Below are 19165 nucleotides of genomic sequence, written 5' to 3' on the forward strand. Positions count from 1 at the left end.
GTTGCATATAAAAGTTGCAGGACAGTAGATCTCGAGGACCAGACTGGTCTACACGAGCAAACGCATCCAGTTGCTGCCAGGTGATTGGATAATCAGCTAGGAATAGAAATATAAATAAAAATCATGGAAAAAAAAAAACTTTAATGTTAAAGTTCAGACTGTCATTTAATTGAGATCAAACCAGAAACGTCCTTATTCCAATAAGATGTTGTGATTCCTCTTCTAACAAAGATTCATCTTCATAAAAGCATTTATTTTGTGCTTTTTTCTTTTATTGGAAAAGAAAAAAATGACAGAGAGATCTAGAAGGGTGGAGCTGGAGGAGCGTTGAGATGTCCATCATCATCACATTTATTCTTTTCTGTTTGTTCGTTTCATCCCGAGCTGATGGGAAAAGCTGATGTGATTGGTGGAGGAGTGACTTCAGCTGCTTTGTCTGCTCGTTTTGATTGGTCCGATCCAGATGCAGTAAACTACCGTTACAGTGCAGACTGCTTAACGTGGCTTCTTCAGGAGCTGAATCAGCTGATTGGTGAGGTTTCAGTCAGGACGTCCTCCTCTAACGTGTCGGAGAGCATGAGGCAAAGCTGAGAGAAGGACGGACGTTCCTCTGGTTTCTGCAGAAGGAAAGAGGACACGAACCGGTGTAAACAGGAATTATGTTAAAGTTCAGCCATAACATCTTTTAAGGACGAACTGAGCTCTGCTGACTTTACGTCCCTGAATGATTTTTTTCTTCTCCAGCAGTTAAACCAGGACATGAAAAAGATATTTTGTACATCAGTCCTCAAATGTCCACCGGGTCTCTGCAGCCCAAATATCTGAGCATCCTAATTTGGTCAGAAAAACACTGCAGGGACAGAAAAGGAGGTTTTCTTGCTTTAGAGCAGAATCTTCAAGACAACCTGACCTTTCAGGACTTATACAACGTTCTTGTATCCGTGCACGGGAAGCTTCAACATGGACATCAGTCAGAGGAGTTATTCCTACTGCTGGACTTCTAACCTCTACCTTCCTCTCCCATGTTTAAACAACACGCTCAGGATCTCAGTTCAGCATAAACATCTAATAATTACCGTATCAGCTGATGACTCGCAGAAGAAACTTTTATATAAAAGTTAGAAATGACATAGACAACTGAGCTTTGAGTTTACAGAAGCCTGAACTTGTAAAACACTGATTATTTTAGTATGTTTGCTTTGATGACAAACAGCTAATGAACAAGACAAGCGAAGGAAAACCGAATCAGAATAATAAAAGCAAGAAAGTGTAAGTAAAAGTCGGTATTACTGGAAAGCATAACAGCTCAGAGAATAAACACAGAATACAGCTAAATTTACTAGAATAGTATCATAATTATGAAATAATAAAACATCAAGATGAGAAATTAGCAGAAAAATTAAAAAACCAAGTCAAAACTTGCTAAATAGGAAAAAGTTAAGTTCTTAGACTATATGGAAATGAAAAGATTTTCATAAGATATTTAAATTTTATTTTAAATATTATATATAAATATGACACATAAACCAAAGGTGGAAGCTCAAATAAAATAACTAAAATTTAAAAAAGGACTAAAATTTTAGTTCAAACGTCAAGTAAAAAGTTGTTTATCAGTTAAACATGTAAATTTAAAATAATCATAATTAAAACACTTAAATGAAATTAAATATGAAGATTTTGGAAAATAAAAATCTGTAAAACAAAAAAACAAAAAAAAAACAATTTAAACAAATAAATTTGCTAAATTATCTTAATAAAAATCTTGAAATAAAAAATTATAGAATAAAAGAAAAACCTAATCAGAACAAATAAATCACATTAAAGTTGCACATTTATGAGAATAAAAATATTTTGAGGTAAATATAAAACAAATACCTGAATAAAATTAGTTACCGATTTTATGAACTTTAAAATTGTTATAATAAATAGAATGTAAAATATTAAAAATACTGAAATAAAATAAGTTGTAAATTTATGAAAATAAAAATCTTGAACAAAATCAAAGCTGTAAATTGTGAAAAAGTAAATTTTTTAAAATAAATTATTAGTCTTAATTATTGTATCGTCATGATTTGAGTTAAAGTTTCTGATGTTTAAAATTCAGTGAAAAAAAACCCCATAAAGTCTCTTCATAATGTCCAACATTAAAGCTTTTCTGAAACAAATCTACTAGATTTTATTTCTTTGTTTGATGAGGTGTGTGTTTTCTGACCTCGTGCCAACACATCTGCATGATGTCGTACAGGGCAGGCGTGGCCATCTTGGGTCTGTACAGGCGGTGACCCTGAGACACCAACGTCACCACCTCGTGATTGGGACTCTGATCAAACGGCATCCGGCCCTCTGTGAACACCTCCCACATCAGCACACCTGGACACACCAAAAGCAGAACAATGAGACTGGCGGTGGGGTGAATCCATATGCGGACTTCCGGATGTTGACCCGTACTCACCAAAGGACCAGACGTCTGACTTGCTGCTGTATTTGCAGAAGTTAAACACTTCAGGAGGCGACCACTTTACAGGAAACTTGGCTCCTGATGAGCTGGTGTACTGGTCGTCCAACACATACCTGCAAAGGCAGCATTTATGTGACTGCAAACACCCATTTATGCTCATTTACATAAGTTTCAAACATTGTCGTTCGTCACAGCCCTCATACTTCCATGCATCTTTTATGTTGCTGTAATTGTTAAATTAGTACATCCACTAGGGGGCAGTGGTGAGTTCAGAGTTTACTTCAATGTTTTGAGACCGGTTATGCACCATGTTTACAACCGTCTAAAACACCAAAAGAAGAAAAAAAAACCACACGTTTGCTGCTGTTCTCAACTTCTTCCCTAGCTGCGTTTCCATTAGATTTTTTGTTAAATAAAAGTGAAAGTTTCGACAAACAGTTGCGATTTGCAGGTGTTTCCATTGAATGGTGTTTAGCCACAGTTCTCGTAAAATCTCGTCCAGCTCATTATTAACAGGCTCCCTGTTAAATCCAGGATAAAGTTTAAAATTCTTCTCCTCACATATAAAGCTCTCCATGACCAAGCTCCATTGTACATAAAAGATCTTATAGTTCCATATATTCCAAAGAGAGCACTTTGTGGGGGTGTGGGGACGGTGGGCTCTTGGTCTGTCTCTCCTTCTGCTGCCCCTCCCCTTCCTTGCCCCCCCCCACTTTTGCATGTGGTTTGTTGGTGCCTTCTTGGGCCGGTGGCGGCTCTTTTGTTGGGATTGCTGAGGGCCGTGGGTATTGGAACAGCTGCCCTTGGCCTGTCCTGGCCTTCGGGGGCCCCGAGAATCGGGGACATGCCTCGTGCCGCTGGTGACTCATCTTCTTGAGGGAGTCGCGATTGCCTCGGGACCTAAATCCCCGGACCCCCCTCCTTCCCTTCTTCCACCACACACAGGCAGGGCGTTGAGAGGTGGGAATTTGCTACGGCTTTTTGAAGCTTTTTCCCCTAATTTTCTTTATTTAAAACTCTGAAATTTGCTGTCGTTTGACCCACATGGCGCCATCTTTACCCGAAATAAACTGGTTGTGACTCTCCCAAATATTTGGACACCTAAATGCGAAAAAAGTGATTTCGTTACACTTTTATGATATATTTCTACATCAAGACGTCTGAAAAACCACCTCATGAGTGTAAAAACCTTTTAGTGATATTCGAGACTTTTCTCGAAATGTAGGTGTTTCCATTACCAATATTTTATTGCGAAATTTAGTATTTGCACAATTCTAGGTGTGTAATGGAAATGCAGCTTGTATCTCGGTGCTTTTTATTTGATTGTTTATGCATCAACGTCTTCCTGTTCCTTTTCTTCTTTGACACTGGCTGCATGCCAGCTATACAACTCAACACTGCCTCCGGGATTTCTGGAGGTATTGCTTCATTTTCTGTGTCATGTGACTGATAGCTAAGCTCCCTTAAAATATGGAAAACCACACATAACTGACACAGGAGATGGACAAAACCATCAGTCTGCGTATCTGTCTTCTGCGTCCAGCGTAAATGGGCCTTAAGTCATTGTGAGTGAATGAAAATGAATGATGATACTAGAGTTAAATAGTTACCTGGTCATGCCAAAGTCAGAGACCTTCACCTCGAGAGTGTCATTCACCAGACAGTTTCTGGCTGCCTTTGAAGATAAATAAAAGAATCTGATTTTTACATCTCAGCTGCCTGACTGTGACGAGCAACCCCCTGTGGGTTTAATGTGGCCTCAGAGTCCAACAAACAAGACGTTACCAGGTCTCTGTGGATGAAGCCGTTGGCTTCCAGGTGCTCCATGCCCTCACAGACGTCCAGGCAGATGCTCAGCAAGGACTCCAGGCTGAAGCTGCCCCGCCGCTGCCTGAGGAAATTCAGCAGGCAGCCGTGCTTCATGAACTCTGTGACGATGTAGATGGGTTTCTGCTGGCTGCACACTCCATACAGCTGCACCAGCTTGGGGTGGGATAGTTTCCTAGAAAAGAAACAGACAACAAAGCAAGAAATATAACCTTTTTTTCGGGGTAAAGCTTCTCAAATGCCAAGACCGGCGTCCAACTGGACTCCAGCAGATGATGTGATGATAAAACAAGCTCTCTGAAAGCATAAGAAGTAGATCTGGTGAAGCTGAACAGTAATATCTTACAGTTTATGGGTAAATCTTTTGATAAAATCATTTAAATCCTGATTGTGCTGGTTTAATTGTTGTAGTACCAAACTCCCTCCACTAGAGGGCAACAGAGGTTTACATTACTAACTACTCTTTTCTTTCTTTTAAAAATCTCTTTACATCCATTTTTTTTCCTCATTTTGTAAACATAGCATCCTCCTCCTTACATCATGATTCTGGCCTCCTCGATGAAGTCCTCCTCGTACATTGCTCCCTCCCTGATGGCCTTGATGGCCACTTTGTGCTGAGCCCTCCACTTGCCGAGCCTGACCTGGCCGAACTGGCCACTCCCCAGCTCCTTCATGAAGGTCAGCTCGCTCGGGTTGATCTCCCACTTTTCTGAAGGGCAAAGCGTTATCAGATGGAAATATCACAGATGTTTGAAGGTAAAAAACTGAGAGAATCGTTATAACTCACCGTAACTAAAACCAGCGGTGGATGGAGCGGATTTCTCTTGTTTTCCTACAGGATATCTCAACCTGACCACAAGACCTGATGCAGGTGACATAAAAACAGACATATTTACACAAACTACCAAAATCTGCAAGCAGGTTTTAAATTCATGCTTTTTTTTTTTTTTTGTAAAAATACAACCATTCAGCATATGCAGAAATAGAAAAAATATGACATTGTATCAACAACCTTTGCGCAAATCAAAAGACAATCGGTTTTATATGGGAAACAAAGATGTGAAAAAAGGTAAAGGTTAAAAAAGTTCTCACATACCATCAATGTGAAATGGAAAAGGCATGATTTGTGACGATAAACCCAGCTATAGAGTTAAAACCCAGCTGTGGTTGCATGTAGCTGTATGACTATAACTTCCTTTAACTCAGAAAGCAGATTTCAGAAAAGGTCCTGAAAAACTAGACTGAACTGTTTCTGAGAGTAGATGTGGACTTAAATTTAAAAGAAAAAAATCCCCTTGATTTCTTGTTTGGCTGTGTAAACCTGTCTCTTACCACAGTCCATAAACATGTATGAGAGGTTAACAGACCCTTTCTGTAAGTTCTGCCACTCACATATGCTCATAACTACCGAAGACAGCATTCATCTGTTTGTTTGTTTGTGTTCAAGATAACTCAACAGGGTTATGGATGGATTTTCATGAAATTTTCAGGAGTTGTTGGAAATGTGAAAAGCAAGAACTGATTTCATTTTGGTGGTGATCTAGATGACGGTTTGGATCCAGGAACGTTTTAAAGGCCTTGATGGAGGTTTGTGCTCTGAGTGCTTTTCTAGTTTGTGTTGTATTTTCACACAGATTATTTGTTAAATTGAGAGGAACTGGCTTACATAGGAAACTGAAGTAAAGAGAATTATTAGAGACTGCCATAAGTTACCCAAACCTCCCTAAGAAGCCTCTAAGGCCTTGTCCACACGTAGCTGGGCTTTTGTAAAACCAAACACTCATGAGCATATCAAACCTTTAGGTGGCAGTAACGCCCCTAATTCTATCCAATCAGAATAACCCTCCATCTCACAATGCCACTTCCACAAAACATGTCTCAAACGTGGTGGAAAATAGTTGACCTTAAAGTCGTCCTTCACCGTTGGTCGTCTACGTGGAATGGTAATGACGGCAGTGTAAAAACAAACGCAAGGCACTTGGACAATGGATAACGGCAACATTTCTGAGGATGTCCATGCTGTTGTAAATAAAGGCCACACATGACGTCATAGTATTTTTGTCTCAGATGGTGACGTTTTAAAACCTAAATCTCTGGTGATATATGTCCACAGGCAAATGGCGTATTCACAGATTTTCAGTAGTCAATAGTTTTCAATTGCATAAATCTGTGTTTTTGCGTGGATGAAAGACCAAATCGGAGAGAAATGTCTTCATTTTGTGGGATATCCTGCTACTTGTGCACAAGGCCTAAAACATCTTTTATCAGATTTTAGCGGCTAAATCAGCCCACCTTACGTTCAAAGCTTTCAATGGAGTTGCCAAACATGCCTCAATGAGGAATGTCAGAGACCTACAGCTCTCCTCTGTAAGTAGTCTCGGCTTTTTCTGATATCAACAGATGTTTCTATTACTTTGATGCTGACTGACGAAAATACTTATTTCTTTGTCGTTTTTTGCTCATGGAACGTCTGGTACAAAACGGCGAAAGGTGGACTTTTACAGAAAGAAAACCAGCCCATTAAATAGGGATGTGAATCGAACAACTCATGATTCAATTCGATTCCGATTTTTGGGATGATGAGTCGATTCTGAATCGATTCTCGATTCAAACAAAATTTCGATTCATAATTATTACACTTAAGTAACAAAAGGTGCTAATTTCCCAAGTAACTTCCTTCTTCTATAAGCTTTAAAAACTGAAAAATGATCAGGGCCTTACTTGTGTTGTATAGATTTCATACTTCTTTCGCACCTCAACCAGCTCTAAAATCTATCCATTGACCAAGTTCAGGCTTTTGCATAAGTGGAAAAACAGAAATGACAACTTTTTGCTTCCTGCTTTTCCGCATTAATCACGCTCACTTCAAATATCTGATGTTTCAGAATTGTATTTCTCAGAAAGAATATTAGCAAAACTTATGCCCAGGTGATGTCTTGAGAACAAAATGGTGTCATTTTGTATCGGGGGGGGGGTAAAAAGCTGCTGTTGCTCTGATTTGGAAAGAATCTGCTGAGATGGTTTGGGCAGCTGATGAAGATGTCTCCTGGTTGTTGCCTTTTGGAGGGTTTTTAAAGGGGTGCTATTATGGTATTTTAAGTTTTCTGAGCTTTCTACAGTGTTACAGTGTTGAATCCTCATCAGACATGTGAACGCCACTGTTTTTTTTATCACCTAAACGCATGTTTGAGTTTGAGTTCCAGCACTTTCTCCATTTGGTTTCCATGACGACGAAAAACGCGTCGTTTTAGAGAGTTTTTTCTTCTTGGAAATCCTTGTGACGTCCCGGGGGATAAGGTTCGGTGATTGGTTACCTTCTACTGGTTAACAAGGGCATGTACAAATACATCAGGCGGGTGGAAAACGTGGGATAAAGTTATTTCCAACGATGGCTGGTGAGTTTACCAAAGAGAGACATCCTGCTGCATTCGTTGCTGTGGGTTGCTGTTTTCCACTTCGTTTTCAGGGTCTGATTCAGGTTCCAACATGTAGGGCTGTATGCTATGTGTTGACATTGTATTTTGTTTTTTTTATTGAGTTCATATTAGCCTAATCCTTCTGTTTATGAGAAGTTACAATGGCGGTGAAAGCAGGTGCGGTGCGCGCTCCCGATGTAGTGCAGTGGCGGGAGGCGGGGCTTAATGCGGAAGAGTCTCAATCCACTCTTTTTGCCCACAGGCTGATCTGACAGCCTACAGAGAGGGTCGGTCTGAAGTAAATAAAGCGATTTGTGACAATAACTCCATCAATCCCAGCCCTTCTGGTCTCAGAAATAAAAATAAATTAGCCTGAAATGCACAGAATAGTTCCACTTTAAAGAGTGTCCAGCTGTTCAGATACGGTCACTATCCCACTGACTTCGGTGAACCACTTGCCATCGTTCCCCATGTGATGTCAGTGAGAAATGAGTGTCTTTGCCAAGCAACCTCGGATGGTTAAAAGTGAAGCCTACATGGAAGTGCATAAGAGTGCAGTTCCCACCTCATCCACTAGGGGCTGCAAAACAGAGCAGCCACATAGACTCCCATGTTAAAAAGACCAACTTCACAGCAGAAATAAACATGTTTGCAGCCTGGTTCAAAAATCAATTTTAGGTTTAATAGGTCAGGTTTACCTTCATGACAACTGTGGGGAGTGAATTTTTTTCAAACTCGCCCGTTTAAGAGTAATTTAATATAAAAATTTGGCATATTTAGGGGCGTGTCCTTTGACAGGTACCCGATCTCCCGCTTCAAGTAAATAGAACGAAGAAGAATCGCGGTTTTTAGCTGCTTAACAACGTGACTTAGCTTTAGCTGGTAGCTCCTGTTATCTCGGTTAGCTCTTAGCTACAGGCAGCTCGGAGTTCGCTTGATGTCAATCATCCACCATGACGCTCACAGCCCCCCCTCTCAGCTCCACCTCTTAACCCATATTTGTATTTTCCCACGATGACAACATGCCCTTGCCCTGCCAAGATGGCAATGGTAGGAACCGCCCACCGAGTTTCAATTCAGCTCTTCAGAAACCTACAGGTGACGTCACGGAGGCAACGTCCATCTTTTTATATACAGTCTTGACAGGACGAGTTGTGACAGTTACTGTCCCCCTAGTTCAAACCAACCACTTAGGTCTCAGCTTCAACCATGTCTTGATGCTAGGCTCCGTAGAGGAACAAGTCTGTAGTTTTCCAGTTAAAGCTTGAAAATCAACCAGTCTCCGTTGGTGAGGTGAGCTTTACCTTTTTCTTAACAATACATGGTTACCTGCTGCGTTGTGTTTGTGGTACTCGATCAGGTCGGGAATGGAGTTGAACAGGTGTTTCTCAGCCAGGTAAAACTGCTTGGGTGAGCCTTGTATCTCCTTGATGTGATAATGTTTTATAGCTGCACTCCCATCCCTGCAAACACAACAACAGCGATGAGATGACCTGTGGCTTCCTGCCTGAGCTAAAGTCCTCTGCTGCACTGAATCAGGTCTGTATCAGGGGGGCATTGACTTCATCCAGAATTCAGTCTCTTAACGGTTCTATACAAAATCATCTGCAAAGCACAAAACATGTTAAAAACCAGAATGTTACCCTGCTAAAGACTTGACATAAACTGAGACGGTGTAGGCTCCTGGGGTACTGGAGTCTCTGACGATAAAGGATCCTTCTTTGTCCTGCAGGGGGCGACACAGAGACACAACAGGATGAAAATAATGAAATCTTTTGTTTCATCTCATATATCTGCTGCTGATGTTTTGGACAGTTGCAGAATGAAGGTAAACATCTGGATCGATGGATGTTGGATCGTGTAGTTTGAATCCCAACAACGTGACTAAAGATGAACACAGCCCACAAATCAGACGGTTCCATGACAGGTCTGTCTGTCTGACTAATGATATTCATGGAGTCCATAATCTCCCTTAATGAGTAGTTAAAACCACCTTTTAAAACATATTTGTGTGTTTCGTATTGACTTGTATCTCCTTGTTTTAATGGGACGCTAACAAATTAATAACAATTAATTGCAAAAAACGTATGCATTTAAAAAAATTAACTTATTTGGTTGTTGTGTTGCAAATGTGTAATGTTTTCTTGGTACAACGATCACACTTCTTGTTCTCGAGGCTCGAGGAGAAAATTACGTCATGTTCTCTCGGACGTGACTGAAGACAGCACTCAGGCTTGCAGAATGTTTTTCTTGTGGCGTTCTGAGATGTATTGTGTGACTGGTCGGACATCTGAGGTTGGTGTGTTAAACACAGAATAACATAAAGCAGAAAGTTCCGCTTCGCGTTTTTGCTGTTGCAGGTAAAACGGATTGTTTTGATAAAACAGCTGATTGAGGTGGGGAGAAAGTACGAACATTTTTACAACTTTGAGTTAAAACACGCAAACGCGGATGAGGATATATGAAATAACTGGGTTCATTGCACATAAAGACAGACATTGTAGCCTGCAGTGATCCCTGCCTTCTTGCAAACTAAGCTTCTTGTGGAGTATGACGGACTAGATGAAAATGTTTTTTTTCTTGTTTTCATGGCTTTGAGAGCAAGAATGTATTCACTGGTCTTGGTGGATGGAACAAGATTAACTTAGCAACTATGAAGCGGTGATATTAAAAGCCATGTTAATAATCATCGAGCACGAATAGGCAGTGTATGCAGATGCAAATAAGTACAAGGAGATTAGAAGAATTAAGGACACGTTCACATCAGCCTTTTTGATTCAAATCCGAGTTCGTTTGCTCGGAAAGTCAAACTTCGTTTGGGGAAATGTGAATGCAACAAACAAATTCTGATTCGGACCAAAGAAGTGGACTCAGTCCGCCTACAAACACAGGTCTTGGTCCATTTCAAGCAGACCAAATACAGGAAGCGGACTACAATAAAAAGTTGCTTCCTGCATTCGGCGTAGCATTGCATTGTGGGTAAATACATAGCGATGGCGTTAAGCGTCCTCTGTCTCGTCTGTTGTTCATACTGCGTCCATTGTTGCAGTGTATTTTTGCAGTATACTTAAGACACAATAAAAAAAAAAAAAACGCAAACAGTGATAGTTTTGTCTCTATGTTTAACTCACAGAGATTTCTTCTTCAGTCTTATCCTCTCGTTTGCTAAATACTAGTGCAGCGCCACCTTTGGTGGGAATGGGGATATATTATTGTAATGGTTTGGCGCGTTTGACTAAAGTGCAGCATGAACACGATCTCGGTCTAAATGAATACACCCCCCTACAACTGAGCCGAGTTCCCAATCGGACCAGGTCCAGCAGACTGTCCTGATGTGAATGTACAGTAAATGGAAGAAGTTGTGACTGAAATGTGGGAAAACAATAAAGGTTAAGTCTTGAAAAGTGAAAGATAAACAAAAGAGAACATAGACCAACCTTTTTTCTCAGCAGCTCCTCTGCCTTGTTTCTGTTTACTTGTCTACTGTACCATCTAGAAGAAACAAACATGTATCTCGTCAGCATGAAGCTCTTGCCAGTCATCTGTCAGCTTCATATGGAGGTTTGACTCTGCAAAGTCCCAAAGTGGCCGAACCAAACCCAATCAACCAGAATAAATCAGGTTTTTATAGGTGTTCTTCAGAGAAATGAGGGACTCAACCTGCCAGATGATAAAATGATCTGATTCACTGTTATATTTGTTAATAATTTATTTTCGCTGATTAAATTAGGACTTTTTAAACATAAATTGACTAAGATTAATTTTTTTTTGTTTTGAAATATGTGAACTAATGACTATGTCTGTAGTAAGAAAATTAAAGTAGCGTAGACGTAACTGTGTTATATGTTAGAAATAAAAAATTATGCTTGGTCTATTTGTTTTCATTTTAACATACCAATTTTGTCACCTAAACAACCAGAAACACTCTAAAGGCACATTCCTGCTCTACGAAGACAGACACACTGACGGACGGATAGTTTTGTCTATCTCTTGCAATAATTTGGTCAAATATCAAGAAGCTTACTTGGCTTTCCACTTCCAGACAATTAAACAATACGACCAGAAATCAGGGCAGAAAAGAAGACGCAAGGAAGATGACGCAAAATCACCAAATTAAAAACAGCTGAAGAAGACACAAAAGAAGTTGAGGAGAATGACAAAAAACTTAATAGTTTTGATGTTCTACTTCTTCTGGTGTTTTCAGACGATTGTAAACAACTTCGATAACGCTACCGACCGGGGTCAGAACGCTGAAGTGAACTCTGAACTGCTGCTGACCATGTCCATCCCTTTCTGAGCACAGTGTAGCATCTTCTGATGGAAACTTCCAGCAGGATGATGCACCATGTCACAAAGCTCACATCATCTCCACCATGACGATGAGTTCACTGTCCTCCAACGGCCTCCACAGTCACCAGATCTCAGTCCAGCAGAGCAGCTTTGGGATGTGGTGGAACGGGAGATTCTCATCATGGTGATGTGTTGTGTGATGCTTCATGTCAACATGGAGCAAAGTATTTGAGGAATTTTACCAACAACTTGCTGAATCCAAGACACCAAAAATTCAGGTATGAAAATAAGGATCCAACACAGTACGCCAGGCCTCTTCAAACGGCGGCCCGCGGGCCACATGCGGCCCAGAACCAACTTCTATATGGCCCAGCTTATGTAAAGAATAAAGATATTAATCAAGAGCCTTCAGTCATTCCTACGCTGATTAAGTGGCCTACAATCCTACAGTTGTGCAGACCATGAATGCAGCACTTGGTTGCCTAGCAACATCAACCCCAGCGCGTGTTGTTGTGCTTTGAAGTTGTAGAGTAGCGCGAGCTAGCATGTCGCTCTCCCAAAACGCGAAATTAACAAAAAAAAATCGCAGATTTAACCCCACCTGGACTGATAAGTATTTTGCCGTCACATTCAAGCGCCAAACTGATGTGTTTAATATGCAATGAGTGCGTGTTAGTGTTTAAAGATTATAATGTTAGGAGGCGCAACATCGAGAAGTTTAGTTTAAAATTACCTTTTTATGTTAAAAGTTAGGAGAAAAACAGGCTCTGACTGGAATTTTCATTATTTTGTTTTGTACATTCGTCCTTTTCATGTGGGACTGAATTTAGAATAGAAAAATTAATTAACTACTTACTTTTCAAAATGTAAATGTCTTTTTTAATTATTTATTTTTACTGATTTATTTTCTCTTACTTTATTTACTGGTTCTGATCATTTTTTTTATTTTAAAATCTGGCCCACCTGAATATCTAATTTAGTAGCCCTGCAGTTCGCGCACAATGGACCTGATGAAGCTGTCGGTGAGTTTTTATACATGATCAAGCCTCCCTTACAGCTTTTCAACACACACCCTCCTAATCAGGTCGACTTCTGACACTTCAGAGAGGACAATGGTTGTTTTCATACTTCAGTCCTGCAGGTGTAGTTTGTGGCAGTAAAAGCAATCATTCAACGTAGTAAAATACATCAGTAGTAGAGTATATTATAGCACTAATACATGTAGTGTTTCTGTAAACAGTAACATTATGAGTTGTTTCAGCAGGAACTGTACTCATATGTGATAAATAACAGATGACTGTATGTTACAAACACCAGCGTTACCAGAGGAGATAAGTAGAGATGGTAGAAGTAGCGTCTTTAAAACAATGTCAGTGATAATAGCTGTGGTACAGCATAATCCCACCACTTCCTGTTAAGCACATCAAATGACAGGAAGTGCAGCTTGAGTGGAAAGACTTATATTGAACATGATTTTAATCATCTTTAAAACGAGCTCAGCTAACGAGAGTTCAGTCTGCTGCTTTTCTGCTTCTGGATGTTGTTTGTAATCACGGCTGTGTTACGTGCACAGTTTTTTTTTTTTGTCTGCATAAAAACAAATGTTAATTCAACATTTAACCTAAAATATGTCTGTCTTTTCATATTTACACACAAACTTCGACCAAAAGTCCACTGGTTGAGGGCAGTTTCAGGCAACAACCAAACTTTACCAGAGAAATTATTACTGGGACGAGACGTCAGGAACATATCACTCCTGTACTGTCCTCCCTTCAAAACTTTGGAATAATCTCCATTTGCACATACGAGCTGCGACTTCTGTTGACAGTTTTAAGTCTTTGCTTAAAACCTATTTCTTTGCACAAGCGTTCAACTCAGGCTAAAAGAGACTCTTTATTAACTTAAGACCGAATTGTTTACTGATTTTTAAATTCGTGGTTACAATAGTGTATTACTGTACTGTTTTCTGTGTGTTCTTTTATATTGTTCAGCAGTGTTACTGTTTGGAAATGTGCTATATAAATAAAGTTGACCTTGACATTAACAACTAGACTTTTACCAGAGAAATTATTAAAATACTTACACGTACTGCTCCAGGTTTCCAGATGTCTTCTCTGTTACATAGTTACTTGGGATGTAGCCTTCTTCACTGCGAAACACAAACCCGTAAGCAAACACAGAAACATGCATAAGTAAAGATTTAAATGTCAAGGTCACTGCACAAACCTCATTATATATGCAGTTTGTCACAAACTCACTGAGATTAAACTGTCAATCGAACTATTTACGCACAACTTTCACATTTCACGAAGGACCACATTTTATTGGAAACTATGGATTTCAACGGAAACTCCTTCAAATCTGTGCTTTTAGAAATAACGCTTTTATTTTGATAAAAACCATAGACTGTATATAAAAAGATGGACGGAGCCTCCGTGACGTCACCCATAGGTTTCTAAAGAGCTGAATTGAAGCTCGGTAGGCAGTTCCTACCATCTTCCCACCATGACTGACATCAAGCGAACACCGATCTGCCAGTAGCTAAGAGCTAACAGGAGCTAACCAGCTAGCGGAGGTAAGCAGACTAAAGCTAAGTCACGTTGTTAACCGGCTAAAAACTGCAGTTCTACGTTCTTCTAACTTGAAGCGGGAGATCGGGTACCTGTCAATCAAAAGGACACGCCCCTAAATATGCCAAATTTCGAGATTAAATTTCTGTTAAACGGGCAAGTTAGAAAAAAAATCACTGACCTATAAACCTGACCTATAAACCGAAAATGGGTTTTTGTACCAGGCTGTAAACATGTTTATTCCTGTTGTGAATTTGATCTTTTCTAACATGGGAGTCTATGGGGATTTGCTCTGTTTTGCAGCCCCTAGTGGATGAAGTAGGAACTGCAGTTTTATGTACTTCTGCATAGGTTTCACTTTTCACTGCCGGAGGTTGCTGTTTGATAAAATCTAATGAAAATGCAGCTAATGACAAAAGAAATAAAGCATAAAAAAGGGAGCAGGACAGTAGTAAGCAGTGGTAAGTAATACGGAAGCTAGCAGCCACTCAGTCTGTCCTCCTGGTGAGTTCCTGGTCGTCACAAAACTCTTTCTTTAGTTACTAAATCAGTCGTGTCCAGTAAGTGGAACAGTCAAATTAATGCAAAGTTAAAGAATTCATGCACAAGAAATCTTGATAATGTGCCACCAAATGTACATGGATGTGAAGATTTATCTGTGTGTATAATCTGTATCTGTGTGTAATTAATGAGAAATTATCTCTGCATGGTGGCGTAGTGGTTAGCACTAGAAGGAGGTAGAAGAACGCAGGTTCAATCCTCGGCAGGAGGAGGCTCAAACAGAAAGGCCATAAAGATCTTTAGAGACATTGGTCACTCCAAATTATCCCTAGAAGTGAGGGTAAATGTCTCTCTCTCTCTGTGAGGCCCTGTGATGGACTGTCCAGGTATACCTTTCTCTCGCCCCAATGATTGCTGGGATAGGTACCAGCTCCCCCCATGACCTTTAATTGGACCTTTAATTGACTTGCTTCTTGTTTTGTAGTTTCCATCAAATCTGCTGTTTTTTCCTGGATGTGTGTAATTCATACTGATTTTAGTTTAAGAAAGCATGTCAATAAAAAACATATAGCAAAGGCCTGTTTGAAAGCCAATAACCCCAATAACTTCATTTTTAAGCCTATATACTGCATGTTTCCATTTAGTCAGAAATAAGAATCTAAAATCTGTTTTTGGCCATTTTTGTGTTTGTAACAAACCCCTAGACGTTCAGACCTGCACTTAAAACCCTCCACTTCATCTTAGATTACTATGAATCGGATCTAATTATCTGTTTTCATGATAAATGCGTCATCGTTTTAAACACTCACCCATACAGGTTGCGAGCTTTGTACCAGTTGACGTCGCTCTTCTCCAGGATGACGTACTCGTCTCCTTTGACCAGGCTCAGGTCATGCGGCTCCGCGCCCGGGAAGTCGTAAAGAGCCACGACCACCTCCTCATCTTCGTTGTCGTCATCATTGTCTGCATCCTCTTCCTCGTACACTTCGGACAAAGGGGGGGCAGGAGGAGGAGGGCGTCGCTGCAGGAGAAAGGAAGATGTATTGGTGGGTTTTGGGGCATTACTCGTAAATCTGTGTGTGTGCGTGTGGCGGTTACTCACTTTTTCTTCCCCAGGAATCGGGGGTAAAGGTTTCCTAGTGACTAGAAAAAGAGGAACAGAAGCGTTCAGTGAAGCAGAAAACTTGTTTTTCTATTTCTGTTTCGTGCTTACTGATGTAGTCTTTACTAAATAATCGCAACCTTTTGACCTTCATCTGATATTCAGCCCAGAAAGCAACTTTAATTAATAACTAACTTTATTGATGAACAAATGACGTAAAAATACAAGCAAACACTGAGATGTGTTCTTGGGGGTCATGGCTAAAAAAGTTTGGCAACTCTTGGCCTACAGAAAGTTGTCATTAATGGGTTTGTGCAGAACTTGAGGAGGGAAAAATGTCTATTTTTACATGTGCATTGGGGATGGGTAAGGACTTTTAAAAGTTTCAATTGTCATGTGTCTTGCTTTGGGTTGTTGGTACACATTTATTTACAAGGCTATGCTTGGACTGCTGCCTCCATACATTGGTGCTTTGATCACATTGATTCGTACAGAGCTTGGGAAGTTCATGCAGCCCTTTTTGCATGGAAAAGGCTGGAAATGGACTCAACTTTTGTCTTGAAATGCTTTCAAGACCAATCTGAGGACTGATTTTCATGACCAGTGTCATATATATGTTGTTTGTTGGCATGCTGTAACTGGTTGTTGAACTTTTCCATGCCTCTTGGCCAGGACGCCTTTGGGAAAGAGGTTTTTTGGTCTCAATAGGATTTTCAGGGTTCAATAAAAGTTTGAAAAAAAAAAAAAAAAATTATGGCTAAAAATCCGATTATTGTTCACATACTTGCTTGAGTTGCTAAGCTTGTTACCAGGTGATTCCACTAGGGGCACATTGCAGACTTTCCACGTTTAGACAGTAAACAAAATGATAAACAAAGCGACAGCAGCGGAGGCTAGCATTAGTCTAGTTCTGTTTTCACCCTATAAAATACTGGTGGGCAGAACGAAGAGTTCAACCTGTACTCATCGTCTAAAATCAGAAACTAGAAACAAGTACAAGCCCTCAGAGAGCGCAGGCCTTCCGCCAGGCCATTGTAGTGTTACTTACTGGGCAATTGGAGAGCTTTATTTTCCAGTTAGAAACTATACTGGTTGATCAAGCGATGGACTGGAAATCTTTCCAGAGTTTATCCGCCTCTCATCTGCCAACTACTGGCATAGACTCCAGTTTCTCTGCAACCTTAAATCCAACTAAATGGTGTAGAAAACGAAGGAAGGAAGGTCTGTCTGTTTAATCATTTACTCCTTATTCCATTTCAGAAGTTTTCTGAACATTTAATCAAATCAAAATTGGAGTTTTGTTGCTAAGAGACAGAAACAGATCAATGCTAGTAAAAAACATAACCTCCATATTGGCGAAGATGATGGTTTTCTTGCAGAGATGATGCCAAACTGGGATTTCTATTGAGTATTTAACCGTTATGTCACTATGTACCCAACTAAAAAAGTGCACAGTGCTGGAAGGCTGCAACTAAAGAGAGCTGCAATAATTTGTAAAGAACTTTAGCTTGAAACACTGATCCCCGCTGGACCCTGTAATCAGCTGATTCTGTGCCGAGGCTCCAGGTACATAAGAAGCGAGGGTAGGTGTGTCTTACTGTCTCCAAACAGGTTGTACTCTGTGCAGCCCAGTGCCTGTTTTTCTGCCTGGCGACAGCAGAGCCACAACCCTTCCTGCCAGAACTGGGGGTGGAACTTCAGAAACACCACAGGGTTGTCTTTGATCGCTAGACGCACACACACACACGCACACACACACACACACGAAGAGTAAACACAAGTAAGTCAGAGCTGATCTGCAGTCTTTCTTTCAGTTGTTTTCTCACGGATATCTGAGAAAATGTTGTCGTCAATAACATTTTATCTTTTTCCCCAAAACACTAACAATTTTAAGCTAATATTTCTTATTTAATATGCAACATATAATGCTAACATACAGACTTTATCATAAAACTTTTCTGCTTAAAACCACTGAAAACTATTTATCTTAATCTGTAATAAAGCACATTTAATCTATATTTCTCTAGTTATTATTATTCATAGTAATGTGTTTAAAACATAAAAGCATCATGTTACATTTAAATCACCAAAGTCTGCGTTACAAGCTGATAGAGTTGGTTCTGGAGTAGTATGGAGAGCAAGACCTGCCATAATCGTAAATAAATAAATTAACAACTAAATAAATGAGGAAATGAATTGAGTTCCTTTTTTACATTTTTGATTTGCGCATCCATTTATTAATTTGTTTTTGACCTACTTTATTTTTATTCCCATATTTATATTTATTTTTACACTTGATTTTGGTCTCTTTTATTACATTTATTTATCGCCACATTTATTTTTCCTCCATGTTCATGTTTTATTCCACATCTGTTCATTTTATGTCCACCTGTATTTATTTACATTTGAGGGAATGATACAGTGAAGAAAATGTGTGTGCATTAGTTTAAATGGAAATGTAGAAAAGTAAAAATAAATTTATAAACAAAGGTGGAAATAAAATTATTTATTGTGGAATTAAATAAATTAATATCAGAAAAAATGTGTCAAAATAAGAAAAATTTGATGAAAAAAAAGCTTAAAAAATCATTAATATGGTGATTAACTGAATATGGCAATAAAAAAAACTACATCAAAAATAGACAATATAAGTAAAAACGAAATTTATTTATTTCCCTATATATTCATATATATTTATTTATTAGCTACTGTTGTTTTGATCCTCCATACAGCAGATGCTTGTAAAATCAGACCAGAAGAATAACTTTAAATTTTTTAGGTGTGCATGAGTATCTCTGTTCAGTTAGATCAAAATCTAATAAATAAGTGGCCTATAAGCAAAGTGGGGCATGAGATGCATCTTAGTTTCATGAGAAAACATGAACAAAGCACTGGAAAAAGCAGTTTGTGCTGGCTTGTCGACTGTGTAAAAACCACCCACCACTGGGTGGTTTAAGGTGTGAAAAGTTTGCTGCAGGGTGAAATCTGTTACACTTTTACA

The 19165-nt window shown here is 39.5% G+C and overlaps 1 protein-coding gene across 1 annotated transcript in view; it reads right to left on the minus strand.

Moving 5' to 3' along the window:
* Positions 1-521: 521 nt before the first annotated feature.
* tec (tec protein tyrosine kinase) overlaps positions 522-19165 on the minus strand; it is a gene marked incomplete at its 3' end in the record, with an annotated part of 32735 nt that continues 14091 nt past the window's right edge. Inside the window, exons 5-18 of the mRNA XM_079257858.1 lie at positions 17763-17891; positions 16165-16205; positions 15872-16083; positions 14075-14140; positions 11139-11193; positions 9345-9427; positions 9031-9164; positions 5073-5147; positions 4823-4994; positions 4244-4460; positions 4069-4133; positions 2453-2571; positions 2213-2370; positions 522-617 (exon numbers count right to left, since the gene is read on the minus strand). Coding sequence (XP_079113984.1) covers positions 522-617; positions 2213-2370; positions 2453-2571; positions 4069-4133; positions 4244-4460; positions 4823-4994; positions 5073-5147; positions 9031-9164; positions 9345-9427; positions 11139-11193; positions 14075-14140; positions 15872-16083; positions 16165-16205; positions 17763-17891 — 1622 coding nt within the window. The remainder of the gene's footprint in view (positions 618-2212; positions 2371-2452; positions 2572-4068; positions 4134-4243; positions 4461-4822; positions 4995-5072; positions 5148-9030; positions 9165-9344; positions 9428-11138; positions 11194-14074; positions 14141-15871; positions 16084-16164; positions 16206-17762; positions 17892-19165) is intronic.

This window comes from Telmatherina bonti, assembly GCF_933228915.1.
Source record: "Telmatherina bonti genome assembly, chromosome: 18".
Taxonomy (NCBI): domain Eukaryota; kingdom Metazoa; phylum Chordata; class Actinopteri; order Atheriniformes; family Telmatherinidae; genus Telmatherina; species Telmatherina bonti.